This window comes from Chiloscyllium plagiosum, chromosome 13 (genome assembly GCF_004010195.1).
Source record: "Chiloscyllium plagiosum isolate BGI_BamShark_2017 chromosome 13, ASM401019v2, whole genome shotgun sequence".
NCBI classification, from domain to species: domain Eukaryota; kingdom Metazoa; phylum Chordata; class Chondrichthyes; order Orectolobiformes; family Hemiscylliidae; genus Chiloscyllium; species Chiloscyllium plagiosum.
The window spans coordinates 72396382-72421686 of record NC_057722.1 but is presented as its reverse complement, the minus strand read 5'-3'; the positions used below and the strand labels follow the sequence as shown (position 1 = coordinate 72421686).

Here is a 25305-nt window from a genome sequence, read left to right as displayed (position 1 = left end):
TCCATATCCTTCTAAACCCTTTCTATTCATGCACCCATCCAGATGCCTTTTAAATGCTGTCATTGTACCAGCCTCCACCGCTTCCTCTGGCAGCTCATTCCATACACACACTAGTCCCATTTGTCAGAATTTGGTCCATATCCTTCTAAACCCTTTCTATTCATGCACCCATCCAGATGCCTCCACCGCTTCCTCTGGCAGCTCATTCCATACACACACCATCCGCTGTGTGAAAACGTTGCCTATTACGTCCCTTTTAAATCTTTCCCCTCTCATCCTAAACCTATGCCCTCTAGCTCTGGACTTTCCCACCCCAGAGAAAAGACTGTCTATTTTTCCTATCCGTGCCCCTCATGATTTTATAACCCTCCATAAGGTCACCCCTCAGCCTCCAATGCTCCAGGGAAAACAGCCCCAGCCAATTCAGCCTCTCCCTATAGCTCAAACTTTCCAACTGTGGCAACATGCTTGTAAATCTTTTCTGAATCCTTTCAAGTTTCACAACGTCCTTCCTGCAGGAGGGAGACCAGAATTGCACGCGATATTCCAAAATTGGCCTAACCAATGTCCAGCAGAGCAACTGGCCTCCTTCTGTGCTGCATTGACTCAATGGTTCAGCCCCTCAGCCAACTATCATCTGCAAACTTCTTAATCATGCTCCCTAAATCTGAGCTGAGTCCATTGATTAAATACCACAAAGGATCTAGAATGAGCCCTGTAGCAGGATTCACATCATGAAGAATGGTCATTGATGCTTTGCTTTCTGCTACTAGGACTATTTTGGAGCTAACCCATCTTCTTACTTTGAATCCCATGGACTTTGTCAAGATTCTTGGTAAGAGTCCAGCATTGACTATTCTTCTTTGTTACCTCATCAAACAAATTATATGAGGAGAAAGCTCCAAAGCACATTGCAGTGCAGCATTTTGTGAAGTACAGTGAATGTTCTAATGTAGGAAACACGCAACTAAATTGTTCACAACAGACTCCCAAAAGCAGCAATGTGACGTGATCTGATCGTGCCACGTTTATGACGTTGATTGTGGGATAAATGTTCACCAGGGATAATTCCCCTGTTCTTCTTAAAAATAAGGCAGTAGTATATTTTCACATCCACCCTTGCATGCAGTTGGACTTTCTGTTTGACACCTTATCTGAAAGAAAGCGTATCTGACAGTGCAGCACTCCCTCAGTCCTGAAGTGGAGTGGCAGACTTGGATATTGTGTTCAGGCCCGAGAGAGGGAGTCAAATACAGAATCGTCAGATTCAGAGGGGAATGTGCTATCCACTGTGCCTAGTTGTTACACCTTTGCTTGTTAGTTTTAAAATTATAAGCTTTTGTGAGCATTCCAGAAATTAAGATTGATCAGAAACCTCCGACCAAAATGGCCTCACAACTGAGGCAGGTGACCCAAGGTAGACTGAGGGAGCTGGGGAGCTCATAGTTACACGAAAGTTAGATGAGTCATTTTGAGGCGAATTTTAGTTTCAATGACCGGGCTCATGGATTGAGGAAGCATGGATTTGGAGGAAGCATAGCAGGTCAGGTAGCATCCAAGGAGCACGAGAGTCGATGTTTCTGGCAGGACCCCTCCTCGGATGCTGCCTGACCTGCTGTGATTTTTCCAACACTAAGCTTTATGAACTCTGACTCTCCAGCATCTGCAGTCCTCACTTTCTCCTCCTGAATCTCATGGGATCAGGTTTTGCATCCTGCCTAGCATCTTCCTGGCTCAGTGGTTTGCACTGCTGCCTCACAGCACCAGGGACCTGTGTTTGATTCCAGTCTCGAGTGACTGTCCCATGTCTGTGTGGGTTTCCCCCAGGTGCTCCGGTTTCCTCCCACAATCCAGATGCAGGTTAGATGAATTGCCATGCTATATTGCCCATAGTGTTCAGGGATGTGCAGGTTTAGGTGCATTAGTCAGGGGTAAATGTAGAGTAACAGGTAGGAGAATGAGTCTGGGTTACGCTTTGGAGGGTCGGTGTGGACATGTTAAGCTGAAGGCCCTGTTTCCACACTGTCGGAATTTCCGATCCCTCCATTGACATCACTTGTGGATGAACAGAGCCATATTGAAGCTCTTAAGGGAACTCACCTTGGCATGGATGTAGTTGTTGCCGGGAATGAGTCATGAGGCTAATTTAGTGAACGAGACATCAGAACGACGGGGAGAGCCAACTGCCCCAGATCTAAAGAGATTGACTTATTTTGTCTGATGTCCCACATCCTGTAAGAAATGCCTTTCATCCCTAATGTCCAGCCTGTCAGAGGTTGAGCCTTATCACCGGCTCCACACCATTAACCTCATACATCCTGTTCTTCAGGTTACCAGCAACACACCCTGTCAATGATCCCAGTCCGTAGACACCACAACCCTCCTAATCAGAGCCACCCCCATTACATTGTAAGCATTGGGCACCCTGCAATGAGTTCCAGTTGATCAATGGCAACTTATCTGTAAAGTGGTTAAACACCGAAAACTTCCTTCAGTGATACCTGATAGTTTTACACATCTGTCCATAGCCTTTAATTGTGTTTGTGAGCTTTACTTTCTGTCCATGCCAGCAGCCTGTGCAACACTGATTGTCACTGAAAGAGTGTTAATGCTCACGGCATGGACAAAATGGTTTGAATAATTTAGATCTCGCTGTTAAGTACTTGGGCTATAAATTAGGAAACAAGTGCCAATTGGTGCTGATCTGACATTTGTGACTCTTCAGCAAAAGGATGGCAGCTCACGTTACATATCCCATTTAGATGGTGCTCAGTGTCAGATCATTGCCGTCCGACCTCGGCAAAGATCTTTAACTTTTCGGGAAAAAAAATTGCAACAAAGCCAATGGAACGAAAATTGACAGACAAGAAATCATTTTTGAAACCTTTACTGTAACAAACCAATTAGCAGCAACATAATTCAAACATTAATTAACCAAGAGAAGGATATTTCAAACAAGGAAGTGATTGTCACTTTAAATAGATGATGTAACATGTAGCGACAAGCATTTGCAGCGCTCCCTGCACAAATATGACACCAAGAATATTCTTGCATCCTTTCCATCTTAGCTCCATTCTGTAGGATCTCTCACTTCCCACTCCCATGGGTCATTTTGACCAGTAAGCATACTCCAATCTATTTTTCCAGACATGGTTAACACCAACAAGGTGCACACCTATGAGCTGAATTTCACTCAGGGCTCATGATAGACTTGATGGCATAAAACCCTCAGAGACTCCCTTCATAGAACCATTTATACATCCAGTTGGGTTCTTGCAAAACTGAAGCAGCAGCAATAAGTCTTGTTCAATCCCTTGCTCTTCCTATCTTCAGTCCTCTGTCCTTTCCAGTTATGTGACATGCACACTAACCTAGTCTCTGTTGCATTCCCAGAAACCTGTTTCAACACAAGTGTTATGTTCTGAATTGCGAAACAGAACATGTCCCATTCAGAGGAAGGCTTTACCTGATTCCTATCATACAAGTCATTGGTTTGATTTAAGCTGCCCATCACACAGTCAGGCTGAGATCTGACACCTCTGCCATTACTTTGTCGTTTATCCTTTGCTTCTTGGCATTTCAAATCAATAGCAGCCTCAGCCCACTTGTGCAATAGTTTGGAACCTAACAACTTAATAAGAAGGGTTCTGAGGAAGGGACAATGGACCCGAAATGTTTGCTTCGCTTTTCTCCACAGACATTGGCAGATCTGCTGAAATTTCTGATTTTTTGCTGATTTCATAATCAGGAAACCTCCTCCTCCTCTGTTCATCTTGGTGTTAAATAGAATCATAGAGTCATACAGCACAGAAACAGACCCTTCAGGCCAATTCATCCATACTGACCAGGTTTTCTAACCTGATCTAGTCCACTTGGCCTACATTTGGCCCATATTCCTCTGAAACCTTTTCCATTCATTTACCTGTCCAAATGTCTTTTAAATGTTGTAATTGTACCAGCCTTTACCACTTCCTCTGGCAGTTCATTCCATATATGCACTACTCTTTGTGTGCCTTTTAAAACTTTCCCCTTTCCCCTTAAACCTATGCCCTCTAATTTTGAACTCTCCTACCCTGAGGGAAAGACCTTGAGTATTCACCTGATTTATATGGAATGCACTGCCAGAGGAAGTGGTAGAGGCTGGTACAATTGCAACATTTAAAAAGCATCTGGATTGGTATATGAATAGGAAGGCTTCGGAGAGATATGGGCCGGGTACTGGGAGGTGGGACTAGATTGGGTTAGGATATCTGGTCGGCCTGAATGAGTTGGACCAAAGGGTCTGTTCTGTGCTGCACACCTCTATGTCTCTATTTATGCCCTTCACAATTTTATAAACCTCTATCAAGTCACCCCTGAGCCCCCCACACTCCAGGGAAAAAGGTCCCAGCCTATCCAGCCTCTCGAATAACTCAGACCCTCCAGTCTTGGTAACATCCTTGTAAATCTTTGCACTCTTTCCAGTATAATAAAATCCTTCCGACAGCAGAATTGTACGCAGTACTCCAAAAGTGGCCTCACCAATGTCTTGTGCAGCTGCAACACCTGTACTCAATACTTTGACCAATGACGTCAAGCGCGCCAAATGCTTTGACTTTTAGATGTAGAACAGAGGCCTGACTCAGATAGATCTCCAAATTGTCATGGTTTCCTTTGGGCAGGATTGCCCAATCTTTTCCTTTCCACAGTCCATACCAAAAATAGATTATCCCTCTCACTTCTGTCTGAGAGATCCTCCTGTGTGCAAAATAACTGTTGCCATTAATTGATTAAAGTGAAGAGATTTGATCCAGTTGTTTAGAACCATGAAGGAATGGGACAGAGTAAACTAAACAGAATAAGACTCCAGCAGTTGAACTGTCGATAAGTAGACTTAAAGCAAAAGTACTGAAAAAGACCCAAGTATGAACATTTTCGACACACCAAGTGGTAGGGATTTAGAATTCTCTGCCTGATAGGATGAAGAATACAAATTCAGTCATTTCCACCTTCCCCGTAACAACAGTCTGACCACTGGGAGGCTTCCTGCCTGGTCTGAGGTTAATCAGCAAGACTAGATTGGCAGATAGCAGATCCAACTGTATCTCCATGCCAAACACAGTCCCACCTAATCATTACCCTGTACTCATGCTGTGTAAATTGGTGTTGCCTTTCAAAGTTTGATTTCCTGATCAGTCCAAGATAAAAACAAATCTCGTTTTAGCAATGTTTAAGTTTGAAACCTGCCTTCCAAAGAGAATAGGATAAATACTTGAAGATGAAAAGAAAATAACATGGATGTCTGGGGAATGAGCAGGGGAGTGAGATGAACTAATTACTCTTTGGTGCTGTGCTAGTCTACAAATCCGGGAGGTGTTGTACTTCAAAATAATTCATTATTTGTGATGGTTGAGATATTCCTGAAAGGAGAAACAAATATCAGGGCAGAATTTTCACTTACATGTCAGGCATTTTGGTAATTTTGGAATGCCGGGTGTTAAATTTATTGGCTAGCGTTATCCCAATTCCGTGGCATTCTTCTATTAGTGGAGAGCCAACTGAGATAAGTTAATGACTGAGACCAATTGTCAGAGGCTGATGTCTTCCAGCCAGCCTTGCATTGCCCCCTGGGGCTTCTAGAACAGGTCAGTTGCGGAGCTGACTTTATATTGACCGACTGGGAGACCAGCACACGAGGCTTCTATTCCTCCTTCTCTGGGCAGAGCTACTGGTGCGCGTCTGCCCTTCAACAATGGTGGCCTGACATCCATGGCCATTTCTAAATTTAAGATGGGGATGGCCATTGTTCTCCCTGACCGGCTGCTTCCATGTTGGAAAGTCTCCAATGTGCCATTGTCAGTCCACCTTCTTTTATTGGACAGGAACTAATTGGCCACCTGAGGAATTGTCACTGCCAAGTGAATGTTACTGACACAATGAGTTCTCACGGTCCCCAATTGACCCCGATTTCAAGACCCCCAACACCAAATTCCCCCACCCCCTCACCTCCTAGCACCATATCCATTTTTACCCTTTGCCTTAGAATGAGGTTCTGGTGTGAACAGGGTTAACCTGAGCCAGACCGGCTACGTAGAACATTCTAGGCTTGTGAACTTGTTGATGCTCTAGTTGAGGAAAACATCATGTGGTGTCTGTCTCTCACACGTCTCACTTTCACATTCCAATTCCGTTACCTCCATCACTAACTTTACCAGTTCAAGATTCACAGACCACAGGAGGCTGTTTGATTCAGATTCTTCATGTTATTCACTAGCCTGAAGTAAACCAACAACACTTCCAACAGAATTGACTGGCATCAAGGAGACTGCAGGCTGGAACCATCATCATCAATATAGTGCTATTTAACAGTCATTCCCAGAAATTAAAAAGACGTCAACTTGTTTTATAGTTCATCGAATTGGAAGATCTGGAATTGAAACCGGCTCTTGCACCATCAAACAGATTCTGTTTGGCTTGCAGACTGGAAATGCTTGCAGCAGAGATGATTCAGGGGAAGTTTAATAAAGGCCTTCAACATTAGGAAAGGTTTTGATAGAGCAAAAGAAGAAGAAACTGCTTCCCCTCGCAGGAGGGTGAGCACCCATCTAAAATCGTAGAATCCCTACATTGTGGAAAGAGGCCAAGTGGCCCTTCACGTTTGCACTGACCCTCCAAAAAGCATTTCACCCAATAACCCCACACTTACCCTGACTAACTGACCTAGCCTGCCCATCCCTGGACACTGTGGGCAGTTTAGCTTGGCTACTCCACCTAAAACGTGCACATCTTTTGCCTGTGGAGGAGACATGGGGAGAATGTGCAAGCTCCACACAGACATTTGCCTGAGGGTGGAATTGAACCCAGGTTCCTGGTGCTGTGAGGCAGCATTGCTAACCACTGAGCCACTGTGACCAACAAGCGAGTTGAGGTAGAGTGGTATAGCGGGTGGGGGAGATGCGGGGATGGGAGAATGAGGAATTTCTTTTGCAGTGAGTTGTTATGACCTGGAATGTGCAGCCAAAAAGGATTGAAACTGAATTCAAGTGATTAAATGGTACCTTTTGAAAGGTATCTACTGTATACGTAGTCAAGGAAAAAAATAACAGGTTGAGGGATGTGATGAAAAGGTGGGGCATGGGATGAATTGGAGAGCTTCTTGATGGAACTGCACATGTAGAGTGGGGCAATGCGACCTCGCTGTGCTGCAACATTCAGTATTTTGATCCACATGTTTGTCTCTTTTCACTGAACCCTTTGTGGGACAGTTGCCATCATTTTGTTTTTCTCTGGTTTTCCTCAGGCTTCTATTAGCTGACAGGACCTGCTGAGACATGCATTCCTTACAGACATTCCATACACAATCACATGCCTAAGACACCGTGGTCAGAATTCTCCCCTGTCGAGAAGGAGGTGTAATTGTACGAATTAGGCTTGGAGTGATACTCATCTCCTTCTCAGCAGCTCTCCCATTAAGGTCTGGGCAAGAATTCCCATAGGGGACTTCCTTGACCAATAAACAATTATGATTCTCAAATGTTGATTACTGGCCATGCAAGGACCTCAGCAACCAAGTCTTTGAGTACTTGCATTTCTAGCAGGTAGGAATGGTGACTAGTTTCCTGGTCAGAGGCATGGATAGCATAGCAATCTCTGACAATCACATTCTTGCCCTTGCCTCTGACTCCTACCCAACGCCCCTCTCTCCACAACCTCAGTGCTCGACAAGAAGAAAAGATGCTTACCTTCTTGTCACTGGATCCTCTAAAGTTTTAGGCCTGGATAGACAGTCCCTAAGAGGCAGGGATCTCAGTGTTAAAACCTGTAATAAGCCAAGAAGCTCTGGCTCTTCACTCTGAATGAGCTGATTGGAGCACAGTAGGTCGGGTTAATTCGACAGGAGGGCTGGCGTGTTTGCCTCAACCCCCATACTTAGTTACAGAAAATGGGAAACCACACCCCTGTATCTTTTAAACACTATCCACTCTCCCAAACTATTATTCAGTGCATCAAAATCTGTCATAGTAGATCACAGTCTCTCAAGTGTATTTACTGTGATGATAATATTGAGCAATCTATTACTTTCTGGCACTGGTGGCCAAGAGAAGGAAAAGACTATAATGGAGGCATTGCTATCCTAGAATTCATCGCAATAATGAAGTCCCCCTATTCAACCTGTTGAGTCACTCAAGGCCTCCTGTTTCAACCAGGAATCCTGGGCTCAATTCAGGCTCTTTCAGAAATCTTAGTCTCCTGCAGAATACATTGGCAAATTCTGTTGGCTGGCAGTCTGCAAACAAAGAAAAGGGAAGAAAAAGAGAGCAACAAAGCATGCCACTTTAGATTTGGAATTAGATTGAGGTTTTATTGTCATCTGTGGCCAGGTATGGGGCGGGAGGGCGGAGGTGGGTGGTGGAAAGCAGTACCGTGAAAAGTGTACAACGTTGGCATTTCCAGTGCTATCTTAGGTAGAAAGGTGCAAAATCTTAGATGCAAAAATAGAAAAATACAAAAATAAGTTAAAAAGTTCAACATTACAATTCTTCTTAGTACAAAGGAAAGAAATGAGAAAAATAAAGTTAAAAGTTAAACATTACAGTCCTTTCCTAAGCCATGGGACCTGCAGACCCTGCACACGGGGCTTTCCCCATGAGGGCTCACATTTCCCCCGCACTGGGCAAAGTCCCACCCGGGTTCACCAGGCGCTATGCTGCTGACCGCCACTTTGCGCCAACATCCATCGGGGCTTGCCAGGCTTTGCCGCCAACCCAACGCGACTGACCTGGCTGCGGTCCTTGTGGCCCAGATGCGGCTGACCGTTTTCAGTTTTTAAAAGTGCTGACATAGATGACACACACAAATCCCAGGGTAAGGCTAAAGGCACAGCCATCTGATGACATGCTGATTACTAGCTGATTAATCCTGAAGAATTTAATTGATGTTGGAATATTGAGTAGAGATTTGGACTGATGATCAGGATCACATGTTATCTCCAATTGTTCATCTAACGAGTCTATTCTCGAGTGTTGGCACTGAGCCCACGTAAGGGAATGAGCTAGTAATGACCTAGCAGACCGACGACATTGGGCTTAGCATCCTAGTTCTTGCTGCAAGGTCAGAGTGCAGACTGATATCTCCAGTTCCTGGAGAAAATGTCTCAATAAGCAAGACTTTCAATCTAGGGGTGGCAAGGTTCCCTGGGAGCCAGACTGGAAGACCCAGATGAGGGCAGAGACTGAGAGCTGTGAATGCACGACCTATCTCTATGCACTGACCCAGTGTGGCAGGTCAACAAACAAAACCAATCAAAGCAAAAACAGACCTCCATCCCTCACCCATCTTACCCTTCCTTCCTCCCACACTTGCGCTCAATGCCCCATTCATGTTCCTCCATATCTTTTTGTGCCAATCGATAACTCAACTCATTCTCATGGCCCTTTATAGCCGCTATATTGACTTATGCCAACTTGTCTCCCTACCACAGTTTCTGCTCCCTATTCCTTGCCAGCTCAACTAGTCTCCACCATTGGCAAATCTCAAGAGCCATACTGATAAGAAGTAAATGTCTGTGTCTGTTGACAATGGCATTGCAAAAAATAAAACTCCCATTCAAGAATATGTTTAATCCTTGAAGCCCCTTACCATTGATTCTAAGGGTATCTGATTCTCCTAAGAGCATCTGGCTCTCTGCCCGTTGGTGTCCTGAGATCATGCCCACCTCAGCTCTCCAAAGGGGGTATCTTGGCTATCACGATAACACACCTGATGTGACCTGGTCTGCTCGGCACACTCCAGGTTTGAGATAACTGAGTTGTCAAAATGGGATTGAAATGGAGGCTGCTGGTTGTCTAAGTGACCATCAGTTTCTGTCAATCACGCACCCATGAAACACAAGTGTTACCAAACCCCAAACCTTCCCAGACTACGAGAACTGGAAACGGTAGGCTCAGAAGCAGAATTTGGGATTTTCAGGGATTTTCACCATTCTCACCAAAACAAGAGACTTGGCTCTCAAACTTTGCACTTCATTTGATCCTCCATTACAGCTGATTGATTTCCATTGTTGAGAATTACACAAGCCTTTCCAGCATCTCAGGATCCCCAGTGGATCGTGTAGCGTTCCAGCTGCGAGAGTGAGGTTAAGATGACCCACCAGCGAGCCACACCTTGAATGTGATGGGAAATTGCCCTTTGGAATTGTCTTTATTTTATGCTTGCAATGTTGGCATTGTATTTAAGGAAGGGAAGATTTGTAGGGGGTGGGAGGAGAGAAATTGCAGTGTCAAGTTGCAGGGTGTGCTTGATATCGATTCTGAGTAAGTGATCATTTTCTCGAGGGTATGTTGTGAAATGTCAGGAGCTGAGTCATGGAAACTGGAAATGTGTGGTCAATGTGTTTAACACCTATTAGGGCTCCAGTGTAATTGCATTCCTGCATGACTCAGATTGCTGCAGTTGGAAATGGAGTCCATAGGGGTGAAGGGCTATCAAGTAGATTATTTGCTGGGAATTCATCTAAAGAAATACACATTTATGGAACAGAGTGATTTTCAAAGGAAAAGGACTTTAAATAGAGCTCATGAAAGCTATGCATATTCAATATTAAAGGGTCAACAACAGACAACAAGCTTTTTGTCATGTCCTGTAATGGTGTTCTTCTCTAATGCATACTTCAGGACAGTGTAAGTTATACTGGAGCAATTTGATTTCAGTGGGAAGAGTGCATGTTGAGATGTGCTGTGCGGGGGGGTTCAACAGTTCTGCCATCATCCACATGGGCAAGGGCACCAAATACGTGGGAACCTGCAAGTTCCCCTTCAAGCCACTCACCATCCTGACTTGGAAATGTATTTCCATTGCTTCACTGTCACTGGGTCAAAATTCTGGAATCCCCTCCCGAACAGCATTGTGGATGTATTGCACTGCAGGGACAGCAGCATTTCTAGGAGGCAGTTCACCACCACATTCTTAAGGAGCAGTTATGGATTGACTACAGGTGCCGGCGTGGCCAGCATTGCCCACATTACAGCAATGAATATAAACAAGAAAGGTTGGCAAGTCAACCAACATATTAGCTCTCTGAAGGTTATGCATTTCAACCCTCACCAAACTTTGGCATTGTCTCCGTGCCCAAATGGTGGTAAGACCCAGCGGTGTAAATCAGAAGTTAAGTCAGGCTTTAGAACCTGTAATTGTATTACTGTCACAGCTGAGTCTTGTAAGTCCAGGTCCAGATCTTTGAGAACAGAGTCTAGGCTGAGATTCACATGCAGGACTGAGAGTTGCACTATCAGAGGCACTGTCAACCCTGTCAGGTAGCTGTGAAGGATTCCATGGTACTATTTTGAAAAAGGGTGTGAGAGATCTTCCTGGGGTCTAGCCAATATTTAGCCCTCAGCTGAACACATTGGGCTGGCTGATACAGCACGCCAAATGGGGATGTTTGCATTAAGGAGTGAGGGTGGGGATATTGGGAAGTAGGGGGTAGTCGGTAAACTATATTAGGTGGATCGCCCACTGCCTTCCTGACCAACTCTGACCAGGGCTGCCCATTTCCTGGCCTAATGACTTTTGCCCTCTGATGACTTTCAATTCACCTCCCGTGACAGAGTATAACAGGCAGTAACAGTGGGAAGACCTTTAATTCACAACTTTGTTGAAAAGGCAGAGACCAATGTGGGCATTCGAGGGTGGGGGCCAAGTGCACATTCAAGAGGTTACCTTGCCTTTGAACCTCTCTGCTTGCCCTCCAAAGCCACACCTCCACATCCACCCCTCCCGCCAATGCTGATTCCTCCCCACCCTAAAACCTTTGGTACTGCAATCTATTCTTGATATTCAGGACATCCTTGCAGTCCTAGCACTGTGCACTATGGAGTTCTTTCTCTGCAGGGAATGCCAGCGATTGAAATGTCTGAACAGTACTAGTTTGCATTCAGAGGAGAGTGAAAGTTAAATGTTGCAGTTGATTATCTAAAACTAGATCAGATCAATGCAGAAAAGGAGCAGTCTTATCTTTATCTAAGTAACTCACATTGAAAGAACTTCAGAGGAGAAGACCTTCATCTTGCTGAGGGGAAATTGGGGCTTTGGGGAAAGGTTGGTTAGTAAATACAAGTACAGGTCAGTTGGGCTGAATGGCCTGTTTGAGCTGCAAAGAAGAAGGGATTTCTGTACTCATTGGTTGCTCAGAGAAACTGGGGGACTTCTTGACTGTAACTGTTGAGAATTATATCCAATACGAAACAAGGCCTCATAGATTGCTCATTTCTAAAGGATCATGGATATGGTGACCAAAGTTTGGACAGTACCAGTGGCTTCATATTTGGAATTCTAGTGAAAGTCCACATTCAGATCCATCATTGAGTGGTCAAGAGTGGAGCAATCCAGGGTCGGTAAGAGTGCTGATCCTAATCATTTACCTTTACAAGCTTCATTCTTGCTGGCTGGGAGTGAGGTGGGGACTCAATGTTTAATGTGATGGCCAGCAACTGGAAATAAAATGTTGCCATTAATGTCGTGTGGCTCGGCTGCACGTTTGGGTTCAGATGTCATTCGTTCACCCTTGACCATGTTGTTCTCCTTTTGTCTCCCTCAGGGTCGCTGCTCCAGAGAAAACTGCAAGTACCTTCACCCTCCACCCCACTTAAAAACGCAGCTGGAGATAAATGGACGCAATAACCTGATACAGCAGAAAAACATGGCCATGTTGGCCCAACAGATGCAGTTAGCCAACGCTATGATGCCTGGGACCCCATTGCAACCAGTGGTGAGCATGCCAGCTTAGTGTTACTATATTGCAGGTGGCTAAGAAGTTGAGATTATATTCCTCATTGTTTCTCGGGGTAAAAATCACTTTGCTATCAATTAGTCACAGCATTAGATGATCTGGGTATTTCTTTTTGTCAGTGTCTATCCCATTCCATCTAGTTTTGTCTTAAATCTCCAACCATCGTTCAGTATCCCCAAGTTTGGTTAGGTTAAGAAGCTTCATTTTTGTTTCTCACCAGCAAGAGTCCAAATTCTGAAACCCACCCAGAATCCAACAAGAGCAGAGTTGTCGCAAACAAAAACAGAAGTTGCAGGAAAAGCCCAGTTCTGAGGACGAGTCACTTGACCCTGAAACACTGACTCTGCTGCAGGAAAAGCTCAGCAGGACTGGCAGCGTCTGTGGAGAGAAATCAGAGTCAGTGTTTCAGGGTCAAGTGACTCGTCCTCAGAACTGGGCTTTTCCAGAAATTTCTGTTTTTGTTTCTAATTTACAGCATCCACATTCTTTATCAAGAGCTGAGTTGTGTCACATTCCATTGAGGGTGATCTTGTCAAGGTTGGAACTGTTGTTCTACCAGTCCCAAACTCATTGACATCTTCGAGGTGGACATGTCAAACTTATCAACACACCCAACCAATACATTTCTAATACAACTAATAGATTATAGGCCCGATCAACCAATAGGTTTATGCAGCAACCCACCAATTGACTATTGATTGAAATAGCCAGTAGGACCAAGACAGTAACTTGTTGCTGATTGATTTCCTCCTTTTCATCTTTCCTATCCCCGCTCTGCTGCCTTCATCTTGCAATCTCGTTCTTGTCCTCTCCCTAACATCTCATCAGAAATGAAGAGTTCAACACAGCATGTGGGGGATCTAAAAGTGGATCTCTTTGCCCTGTAATGCCCAATTCCTTCTGGGTTATGGATGGTTGCAATAATATCTTCAGAACTGGCACGCATGGACTCAGTTTCAAGACTAAGCATGCAATAAAAAGGAGTGTGTTTCTCAATGAATACAACTTTACCTATAAAACATACCTCCAAATGATATCCTTCAGGATAAAAAAAACAGACTGAATGCTGGCGTCTAAACTGATGTTCTATGTTTGAGTCCAAGCCTCTTGATCACTTGTCCAGTAACTACTGCACCAAGATATCCTTAGACATGTTATTCTTCAATATTAGGGAGGGTTTCTTGCAGTTTGACTAAAATGCACAGGATTCTTTGCTCAGTGTTGGCAAACTCCAGTAGCCTTTATAAAATGGTAGTCATGAACAAGATGGAAACCCATTTGGAATCTCCCTCAATTTGTCAAAATATGGTAGTCAGTTGTCAGTGAATTAGCTGCTCCATGAATCAGAGCTCTGTAATCGCAAGTGTAGAACATTGCAAAAGCTTTGACAGCCAAGTTGATTGTCGATACATTACTGTGATATACATTTGCGAGACTATTAGCCTCTGTATTATCCAGAGAATGCTGTAGTACAGAGGGATCTGGGTGTCCTTGTACATGAATCACAACATGTTAACATGTGAGCAAAGCAAGCAATTAAAAAGATAGACTGAAGGTAGGCTTCTAATACAAGGGTGAACGGACTCTCCTTATCCTGCCAGTTACCTGGTCCATTAGCCATGTTAATATGTCACGTCATAGATTTTTATAGCGTGGAGAAAGACGTTTAGTCCAACTCATCCATGCTGACCAGATATTCTTAATTAATCTCGTCTCATTTGCCAGCATTCGGCCGATATCCCTTTAAAACCCTCCTTATTCATGTACTCTATATATATATAGTATAACTGTTACCCTAACACTGAAAGTATGGGAGTCTTACTGCAACGATACAGAGGTTTAGTGAGACCTCGTCTGGAAGACTGAGTACAGTTCTGGTTTCCTTAGTTAAGAAGGAATATATTTATATGGAAGCAATTCAGACAAGGTTCATTCGGATGAAGGGGCTTTCCTATGAGGAAACATTGAACAGATTGGGCTGATGATCATTGGAGTTTAGAAGAATGAGTGCAGATCTTATGGACTTGTGTAAAATTCTGAAGGGGCTTGACAGAATAGATGCTGAGAGCATATTTCCTGTCTTTGCGGGGGAAGTCTAGAGCTAAGAGGCACAGTCTAAAAATAAGGAATAATCTATTTAAAACAGAAGTAAGGAAGGATTATTTTTCTCACAAGATTGCTACTGCTTGGAATTCTCTTTCCCAGCAAGCAGTGAAGGCTGGATTATTGAAATATTCGAGATTGAGTGAGTCAGTTTTTTGATCAACGAAGGAATCAACGATTACAATGGTTAAAGCCACAAGAGATCAACAGTGAGCCAATTGACTGGTGAAGCAGGCTTGAGGGGCCAAGAGACTGCCTCCTGTTTCTGTTTTTCCTGTTCTTATGTTTACTGGAAATCAGAGATGGGGAAATAGTTAAATGTTCGCTTTTCCTCTTTCATGAACTTATTCTGCCCTTCTGGGTTTTTTTTAATTCCTAGACTAAGGGTGTCGCTGGCTAGGCCAGCACCTATTGCCCATCCCTAATTGCCCACAAGATACAGGTAGCTCTGCTATTATGTGATAGTTGTGTTCTTTTGTGACCCTGCGCTACACAAAAATTGTACAAATGCACTTAAGTGTTGGCAATGTAATCACATTATAGCCAACATACACTTTAAAAGTTCACGTTTTAGAAACAACGTTCCCTATTCAACCAATCATGTTACAGCCAATTTGCCTCAACAAAAGAGACGTTGTAGCAGATCTGCCTGTCGTTAAGAGTCAATTACATGGCTATGGGTCTGGTGTCATATGTAGGCCAAACCAGATAAGGATGACAGGTTTCTTCCCTAAAGGACATCAGTGAACCAGATGGGTTTTTCCGACATTCGACAATGATTTCAATGTCATCATTAGACATTTAGTTCCAGACTTTTTTTATTGAATTCAAATTCCGCCATCTGACGTGTGGGGATTTGAATCAGGTCCCGAGATCTCTGGATTAACAGTCTAGCGATTATACCACTAGTCTGTCACCTCCCCTTCATTAAATTCAAGACTCCTGTAGCTCAGAGAAAAGAGTCCTAGCGACTGAGTCATGGCCAGTCCCTCCTCTCCAGGTCGACCTGAACCTGCTGAAATTGGTGGAAGAGAAGCTACAACATTCTCCCCGTGTCTGCGTGGGTTTCCTCCGGGTGCTCCGGTTTCCTCCCACACTCCAAAGATGTGCAGGCCAGGTGAATTGGCCATGCTAAATTGCCCGTAGTGTTAGGTAAAAGGGGTAAATGTAGGGGTATGGGTGGGTTACGCTTCGGCGGGTCAGTGTGGACTTGTTGGGCCGAAGGGCCTGTTTCCACACTGTAAGTAATCTAATCTAATCTAACATGCCTCAATGTTACACCATGAGAGGGGTTGAAGATATCAGCCGAAGCCATGGTGCCTGATCCCTGGTGTTGAAAAATACTCATCCAGTTGGGTAAATGAGCAGAGAATGGAATTGGTTGTTTCCATTTGAATAATCACCAGTGTAGCCTCACATATAAACAACAAGGACTCAACCAGAACTGTTGAGTGGGTCACTGTTGCAGGGATGGAGAGGGACAGAGTGTTGGAACAGTGAAGATGACTTCAGTTAGCGATCACGGAATCTCAATTTTGCTGACCTGTAGTAATTTACACCAAATCCCGCATGGTTCCTTTTTGTGTATGAAATATCTCTATGGCGTCAACCTTCACTGTCTTCCTAGCCTCATCCAGCACTAACCACTACCTCCCGGCCCCCAACCCCACCAATTTGTCCACTGCACCAATACATAACTGGTCTTGTGTGTATTTCATGTTTAATTGCTTCTGCATTGATGGCTTCAGTTGCCTTGACCGAATTGCTCTAATTTCTTCCGTAACTTTTTCCCTTCAGTATCTCCAGTTCCTCCTTTGAGGGGAAATGGCAGCATGGTAGTAATGCAGCTGTATCTAGAAATGCAGTAGCCCAGGATAATGGGTTTCAGCCCTAAAGTGGCAGGTGGAGCTTGAATTCAGATGATAAATCTGGATTAGAAAACTAATCTCATTGATGGGCGACCAGAAGTTTACATTGATTGTTGTAAATAACCTTCTGGTTCACTCACATCTTTTAAGGAGGGAAATCTGCATCCTTCCTTGGTCTGGCCTACAAAAGGTTCCAGGCCCACAGCCCTGTAGTCATCTCTGAAAGGAGAAAGTAAGGACTGCAGATGCTGGAGATCAGGCTCGAGAGTGTGTTGCTGGGAAAGCACAGCAGGTCAGGCAGCATCCGAGGAGCAGGAGAATCGAAATTCCTCGGATGCTGCCTAACCTTCTGCGCTTTCCCAGCAACACACTCTAGACGTCATCTCTGAAAGTTCAAGGTTAGTTTAGGATGGGAAACGATCACTGGCCTTGCCAACCATGCTGACATCCCATTGAAAGAAAAGATCAATTTTCTAAGTTCCTCTCTGACTAACCTGGCCTGATTCCCCTTTATATCGCTGGCTGTTGCAGCTTGTTTGATAACGATTGTGGGCTGTTTCACCATGTTAACGAAATGATACACATGCAAGTTGTTTTTGTTATCGTTCATGTTGAGGTGAAGTTGGACCCCACAGGGAGGAATGGATGGAAGAACTGGATTTAGGAATGGGAGCCCAGATTTACCTCTGGTTCAGCGGAAAGAGACTTCTTCTCATTCGGGTCCCTGCAGAAACCAGAGGGAGCCAGAAGTTAGTAGAATTCAGTCAAAACCGAACACCACTATCAAACATAGTCAGCAAAATTAGCTGGATCCCAACAGGAAAGCACGTTTATGAAACTGATAAGAAAGTGGGTCTAAAAAGGTGGATTCATTGAGTCAGCCAAGTTTCATTTTTAAACCCTGGACAGAATTTCTATGCACTGATATCCCACCACCACCAGCTGACCATTGGACTTGTGCCTGAGAATTGTTCTCATTGGGAATGGAAAATGGCTGTATGAAGACTGGAAAACATCAGTCAAACTTTATCATTTAGTTAAAATTAGTTAAGATTATAGCAAGATCTGCATTTGTACAGCAGTTTTCATACGCTCAGGACACCTTAGTGTACTTTATTGTTCATTGTTATGCCCTCACTCTGGACCAGTACATTTATCTTTGAAATGAAATTTGAAACCTCCATTCTTTCCTGAAGAAATGAATCCATAAGATTCTACAGTTTAAACCATTTTCTTATCATGCAAGAGTCAAACAAAGCAAATACTAAGTTATATCTTAGTTAACCCTTTAAACTTAAAATGCAAAATCAAAGCAATCCAAACATGAATTAACAAGGTAACTATGATTGATTTATCAATTATAAAGGTCCTCACTTCACCTCCACAGCGCAGTGCAAAGGAATCAATTCAGTGTTTAGTCAGACTGGGAGGTGTAGTGTAACAGTCAAGTCATGTAGATATAGTATATGTAAGCACAAAGCCCAGACAATGTAGAAGTCTGAGATTTTAGAATAGTGTAAATGGCTAAGGTTGTTAATAAACTTGAAGATATCTGTCTCAATAAGAACCTAGTCTTTGGCTGACATAGACTAGCGTATAAGGAAGCCTATATTATACATCAGCACCCAACCTTTGAGGTCTCCCTGAATAACACTTCTCTGTCCTGTGGATTGTTCTTATCCTGGGAGTCTGGGGTGTTAGGGGCATTGCCCCAGTAACAGCCACAGCCTCCATGGTGGATCAGCTGATTTCTGATGTTGCTGGCCTCTGGTTGGCTGCTCTTGCAGCTGGCAATTCTTTTCCTAGGTCTTAAGTTTGGCAGAAAGCCCACTGACTATCAGTTATCTGATTGCTGGAAATCTAGCAGGTTTTCATGTCGTAGTGTGTGGGTTTCTCTCCTTTCAAACTTGGTGTGAGACAAAGAAACTTCTGCTGTACATCTTAGTTTGTTCTCAGCTTCTTATTCCAGCCCATACCTTCCTCAACCCTGCCTGTACTGCACCACTGGATTATTATTCGTCTTATGATCTGTGATGGCTCTGTCTCCTTTTACATAGAGATGACCAAAGGTTTCCTTAGAAAATGAGAGAGGTGGTTTACTTCCTCAGTTTCTCAAGGAGCTCTCTGAAAAGAAATGCAAGCTACCTGAATAGAAAGACTTTAAAGGGATATACTCCAAATGTTGGCAGATGGAACCAGATCAGATTGGGATGTCTGGTCAGCATGGATGAATTGGACCGAAGGGTCTGTTTCAGTGCTGTATGACTGTAACTTTATAACTCTGACACTACAGATTCCATCACACAATGCAGTACTCTACTTCATACAGAAAGTGTGGCATCCAACTTACACACGGTGTAACGTGATGGTGACCAGCTAATTTCTTTTATGCAGATATTGTTTCTCAGGGAGAAATGGGGAAATTCCAATTCACTTTCTCCAATATAGTGCAGTGAGACTTTCTACAATGTTGAGCTCTCTACAACAATGCAGTTACGGGATAATAATGACAGTTTTCTGGGTGGACATTTGGGTCCTCTTGGAATTTTGCAAACTCTTCACTACTCCAACTCCCTGTCTTGCTTCAAAGCCTCCTACAAACCTTTCTCTGACCAATATTTTGATTGCCAATCTTAACATCTTAGTTCACTGTTAATAATTTGTTTGACAACACTTCTGTAAAGGGCCTTACGATGTTACAGGATTTTGAAACACAATATCAATGCCAGTTGTGGGTGCTGTTGCATTCCAACTTTGGTTTTCAAAAATGCTAGTATGAAGTTTGCTTTGTGACATTTCAATCACTAGAAGGGGGAGGGAATTTAAATCTGTTCCCTCCGTCACCTTCCACTCTCTGCTTATTTAGGCATGTTTCTTTGTCAGAAGGATCACAAGGGAACTCCAGTCAGGAGCTGCGGGTCATTGGAAAACCGTGGAAAGGGAGATGAGTCACGTCCTTTCTGAAGGATTTCTCATCAGAGTCAATTGGGAGCTCCAGTGTAGATCTTGGCTTAAGCCTGACTTCCAGCAATTGTCCCCAGCACTGTGGAATAGAATTCTTGACTTACCAGTTGTAAACAGAAAATGAACTTGCTTTTACGCAGTACCTTACACTCTGCTCAAAGCACTTCTGAGATACAAATGCTGTTGAATTGTAAGAAGGACTACACACAGTACACCGTCACATGTAGCAAATTGATCATGGCCGCATAACCTGTTTTAACGAAAAGTATTGTCCAGGGGACTGGAACGAACTTAGGAGAAAGTGAGGGCTGCAGGTGCTGGATTCAGAGTCGAGAGTGTGGTCCTGGAAAAGCGCAGCCGGTCAGGCAGTATCAGGAACCCGGTGAAGAGCTTATGCTCAAAATGTCGGTTCTCCTGCTCCTCGGATGCTGCCTGACCGGCTGTGCTTTTCCAGCGCCACACTCTCGACTGGAGAGAACATCTCTGTTTTTACTTTGTATAATGCTGCTGGATCATTAAAATACACCTGAGAGAAAAAAAAAGTCTTCATTTAATATCTCAACCAGAAAAAGCGCACCCAGCAATGCTGCAGTGAGGTGCCAGCCCAGATTGTTTTGTGCTCTGCCCTCTGATGTGGGACTTGAATCCACAACATTCCAGACATAGAGTTAAGAGTCCGAACACTGAATGACAGCTGACAATACGACAGCCAGAACAATCCCAGCTAAGAACTGATACCCCATCACAGACCTTCAAAGTCAGCGCGAATTATCATCAGTATTAAATTCAAGTTGCTTACTGCATCATTGTTATTCCAAAACCAGTGATAAGCTGCTAAAACTCTCCAGGTTTTCCTTAGCTTGAGATCAGTTAGATATTTTCCAACGAGAATCTATTACATATACCTCTGCAACAGGTAGAACTTGAACCTGAGCCTCCTGGCTTAGAGATAGGGACACTACCACTAACTACATCACAAGAGCCTTTTGCAAGCATATTTAAGCTTGGGGTCAATGTGTGTTCATCTACAATTGATTGCACAAGACTAATAATCTGATTACAAGGCTTAGGCATCCATACGTTGGGAAACATCATCTGCAGAATCTTTGTGATGTTTTAGAATCGTGAAACGTTTTGCACTGGTTTAAGAGACCACACTGTCATTTGAAGTTATTGATGAGTATATCATCACTATAAATTGCTGAATGTTAGATTGAGAATGAATAGCCAGATCTCCGAGTAACAGAGGGAAGTTGAGAATTAGATTTATTTGTTTAAAGTCACTTACAAATACCTTCCATTATTGTGATGCCAGTCAGGGAAATGGAATGATGCTATCCGAGTTGTAAATTTTGAACTTGGTTAAACTGCCAGTGTTTCTGTGAATTGAATAGAAGTTTCGATCACCACTGCAGGCCACTTTTCTTGTTCATCTTTTCACTTGTCCAAAGGTTGGTGCACAATCAACATCCTGGGGATTACCATTGATCAAAAACTGAACCATACTAACTACATACACACTGCAACAAGTAACTCACCTCCTGACTCCACAACATCTGTCCAACAAATCAGTGTGGACTTGTTGGGCCGAAGGGCCTGTTTCCACGCAGTAGAGATTCTATGATTCTCTTGGGATTCTATGACTCGACTTCTTCTGCCTATTGAGGAAAATCTGCAAAGATTTATGATCCTCTCTGAGATAAAAAAGATTGCCTCATATCTGTCCAAAATGGACAACTCTTATTTTTAAGTGGCAACTTCGGGTTCTGGAACTTGATGTTCAGTAATCAATATCTGTTATCTCGCCCTGGATACTATTAACAGTGATTAATGGTAGACTCACCAAATTGCAAGTTGAAGTTGCTAAACATGACATCCATGCTGGCACCTTTCCAGCGGGTATCATTTGGATTTGATCAAGACTGAGTTTTGTGGATAATTGACCTTTCTTTAACTGCAGCCAATTTTAAAAATTAGTTAACTCATCAAATATCCTTGGTTGTGAATGACTCAATATAAGGACAAGTTTCTTCTTTGTTTACTGGATAATCACAATTATCCCTGGCTGTAGGAAGGCTTTTGCCCGAAACATCGATTCTCCTGCTCCTCGGATGCAGCCTGACCTGTTGTGTTTTTTCAGCACCACACTCTCGATTCTAATCTACAGCATCTGTAGTCCTCCCTTTCCACTAATCCCTGGCTGGAACTGAATCAAGTTTCGGAATCAAATGAGATCCACACCTTGGGAATGCCTGCCATTGAATGGCCAAACCATTTGATATTTATGAGATGAGGACATAAAGCATGAGAATACAGAAGTGTATTTTATGCTTATTGCGAACACGGAATGTGAGCATCATAGGCACTGCCAATGTTTTCCACCCTGTTCTCAATTATCCTTGAGTGTGTGATGTTGAGCCATCTCCTTAAACCACTGCAGTCTGTGTGTCGCAAGTATCAGATGAGACAATCTTAGGATGGAGCGTCATTGGACTCAAAGCGTTTCTCTCTCCACAGATGCTGCCAGTTCTTCTGAGTTTTTCCGGCACTTTGTGCTTTGCCATGCAGGTACCTGTGTAAGAAGGAAAGTTGGAGATTTTTCAGAAACTGTTCAGACTGCTGTGATGTCCACTCATCGTAGCCAGCGTTCCCCCAAGGCAATGTAGCAGTGGGGCTGCTTGAGTTCAGGTTCCTCTCTGAGCGAGCTGGAAGCTCAGGTCTCTATCAGGCGTATCACACAGGCTCCCTCTTCTTTGCCAGTCAGTGGGGTAGGTTGCACTGATATCTGAGGTTCTCACAAATGCACTCCCTCCACCTCTGCCTGGGATCTGCATGATTACCCCAGGGTGAGTTTGTGCGACGAAGTTCCAGGTGCAGGAGTAAAGGAACAAGAGCATAAAAGCACAAAACGGGAAAGCAACTGCCCGTGTTTAAGGGGGAAAATATTGCTTGTGGAAGGCTGCTGGGAATGACACAGTGGGAGACTACATCAATTTCCCTGAACCAGACAGGGAAACGGGTCTTTACCTGCATGACCCAAACAGCATTCACCATTGACGACAGCTTTGGGTTTCCTTCCCTAATGGTCTCCCACTTTGATGTGGGTTTTTGTCTCGAGTAGGTCATTTTTACCTGATAGGACAACACGGCAACCTCGATTATCTGAACGACACGGGCGGGAGTATTTTGTTCAGATAATCAAATCTTCAGATAACATTGTTTACCCAGGCACTGGGACCTCGAGATCTTATTTGGATAATCCGAAATATTATTCAGACAATCGAGGTTGTACAGTACTTGAGTTATTTCCCAGAACATAAGAATTATGTCGTACTGAAAGATTCAACAGACAGTCATTACAGCACCTGATATATACGCATATCACAGCCACACGCACTTCAGTACTTGGGCTAATACTAACTTATATTGCTTCCAGTCGCAGCATCCTTCTATCAGCATGTCATGCTTTATGTGGCTGCAGTTGAGATGGAGTCTGAGAACTTTAAACTCTCAGGTCACATACTATAATATGATACAGTAGTAGTAAAAGCATGTTTCTTAAAAGTATAGTGCATACTAGTTGTGGGACGTAAGACGTAAACCTCTCTGGCCCTCCTGTCAAATTACTCCTTATAAATTACTTCCATCACCTGCGCTTGTGGTCAGTTTTCCTAAAACATAAGAGTTCAAATTTTACTTGATCACGTTCCATGAAGTGTTTTGAGATGTAAAAAGGGAATAGGAGTTACATATTGCCTCGAATTTTCATAACAGAAAACAATTTGCAATGGTTAGAGCTCATGTGGGTCTGGGCTGCGCATCTTAAGGCACTGGGCTCACCAGACATCGAAGAGACATGATCAATCCAGAGGGCAGAATGCACGATGACAGAATTGGGAAATTTTAATTATTTTCTTATGCTTAACTCACCTATTACAATGCTAATGCCATCTTAGTAGAATAGACCAGAGGCCTTTCCATCAGCTCCACTGCTAATCGGGATTAATTAGATAACTTCTAGCCTCTGAGTCTATTGGACATGAGTTCAAATCCCATTCAGCAACTTGAGCACAAAGCCTAGGCTAATACTCCAAATGGAGCACTGAGAGAAAGCATTTTTCACATAAGTCAAGGCCTCATCTGCCCTTGCAGGTAAATGCAAAAGACATTGTGATATCATTTGAAGTAGAATATCGGGGTCTTTACTTGATGTCTTGAAGCTGATTGAAATTTCAGTGATGCAGATGATGCCGTGAGGTTGTCCACCTTTTGTCAGTTTTGAACCTGAGAGGGTCCAAGACTTGATAATGCCGGTCATAGAAGTCTACCAGCAATCTCGATGACCTCAATAATTAATAGTTTCATATCACAGTGGGGAGAAGATTATTCAGTCCTGCATTCCTGTGCCGGTACTTCTAATTGAGCTATTTAATTAGTCCCACGGCTCTGCTCTTCCTCATAATATTTTTCTTTTTCATAAACTTATCCTTTACCCATTTGGAAGTTATTAAGAACTCTGGTTCCACTGCCCTTTCAGATGGTGCATTCCAAATCATTACAACACATAAACATTTTTTAAAAACTCACATTTTAGCTTCCTTGATCACTTAACACTGTGTGTTCCCATTATGGTATCTCCTGACAGGAGAAACTGTGCCTGCATAGAGTGCCTCACTGGAAGCAGTGTCCATGTGCAGTGACCCTCACTGGAACCAGTGTCCATGTGCAGAGACCCTCACTGGAAGCAGTGTCCATGTGCAGTGACCCTCACTGGAAGCAGTGTCCATGTGCAGAGACCCTCACTGGAACCAGTGTCCATGTGCAATGACCCTCACTGGAACCAGTGTCCATGTGCAGAGACCCTCACTGGAACCAGTGTCCATGTGCAGAGACCCTCACTGGAACCAGTGTCCATGTGCAGTGACCCTCACTGGAACCAGTGTCCATGTGCAGTGACTTACACGGGGAACACAGACAGCTGTGTTGAGTAATCCTCACTGTAATCTGGTATACTTTATTCATACATAGAATGGGAGCCCAAATTTATTTTCCAATTCTGATTGTCCTTAGAAATGTGATTGTGCATTGCCTTCCTGACTCATTGCATCCCATGGGGTATAAGATATACCCAGAATTCCATCAGAAAGGAGCTCTACAATGGTATACTGAAGAAGCAGCGATATAATTCCGAGGTGTACAACTTCTACAGGGAGCCGTTGTTCTCAGGCTCCCGCTGCTCTTCGATTACCACATGGTTCAGCTTGTAGGTTTGGAAGGTGCTATGGAAGGAAGCTTGATGATTTGCTGAAAGTTACTCATCCTACCCAGGGTTACTTACACAGGGTACAAGTGGTGAAAAGAGTGAAGTTTAAGGTGGTAATTGTGGAGAAAGTGAGGACTGCAGATGCTTGAGATCAGAGCTGAAAATGTGTTGCTGGAAAAGCGCAGTAGATCAGGCAGCATCCAAGGAGCAAGAGAATCGATGTTTCGGGCATGAGCCCTTCTTCAGGAATGAGGAAAGTGTGCCAAGCAGGCTAAGATAAAAGGTAGGGAGGAGGGACTTGGGGGAGGGGCGCTGGAAATGCGATAGGTGGAAGGAGGTTA

General features: G+C 43.7%; 1 protein-coding gene across 11 annotated transcripts in view; it reads left to right on the top strand.

Moving 5' to 3' along the window:
* mbnl1 (muscleblind-like splicing regulator 1) overlaps nucleotides 1-25305 on the top strand; it is a 238329-nt gene that overhangs the window by 145659 nt on the left and 67365 nt on the right. For all 11 annotated transcript variants that reach the window (XM_043702714.1, XM_043702715.1, XM_043702716.1 and 8 more), the window contains exon 2: nucleotides 12575-12745. In XM_043702714.1, coding sequence (XP_043558649.1) covers nucleotides 12677-12745 — 69 coding nt within the window. In that variant the 5' untranslated portion in view covers nucleotides 12575-12676. The remainder of the gene's footprint in view (nucleotides 1-12574; nucleotides 12746-25305) is intronic.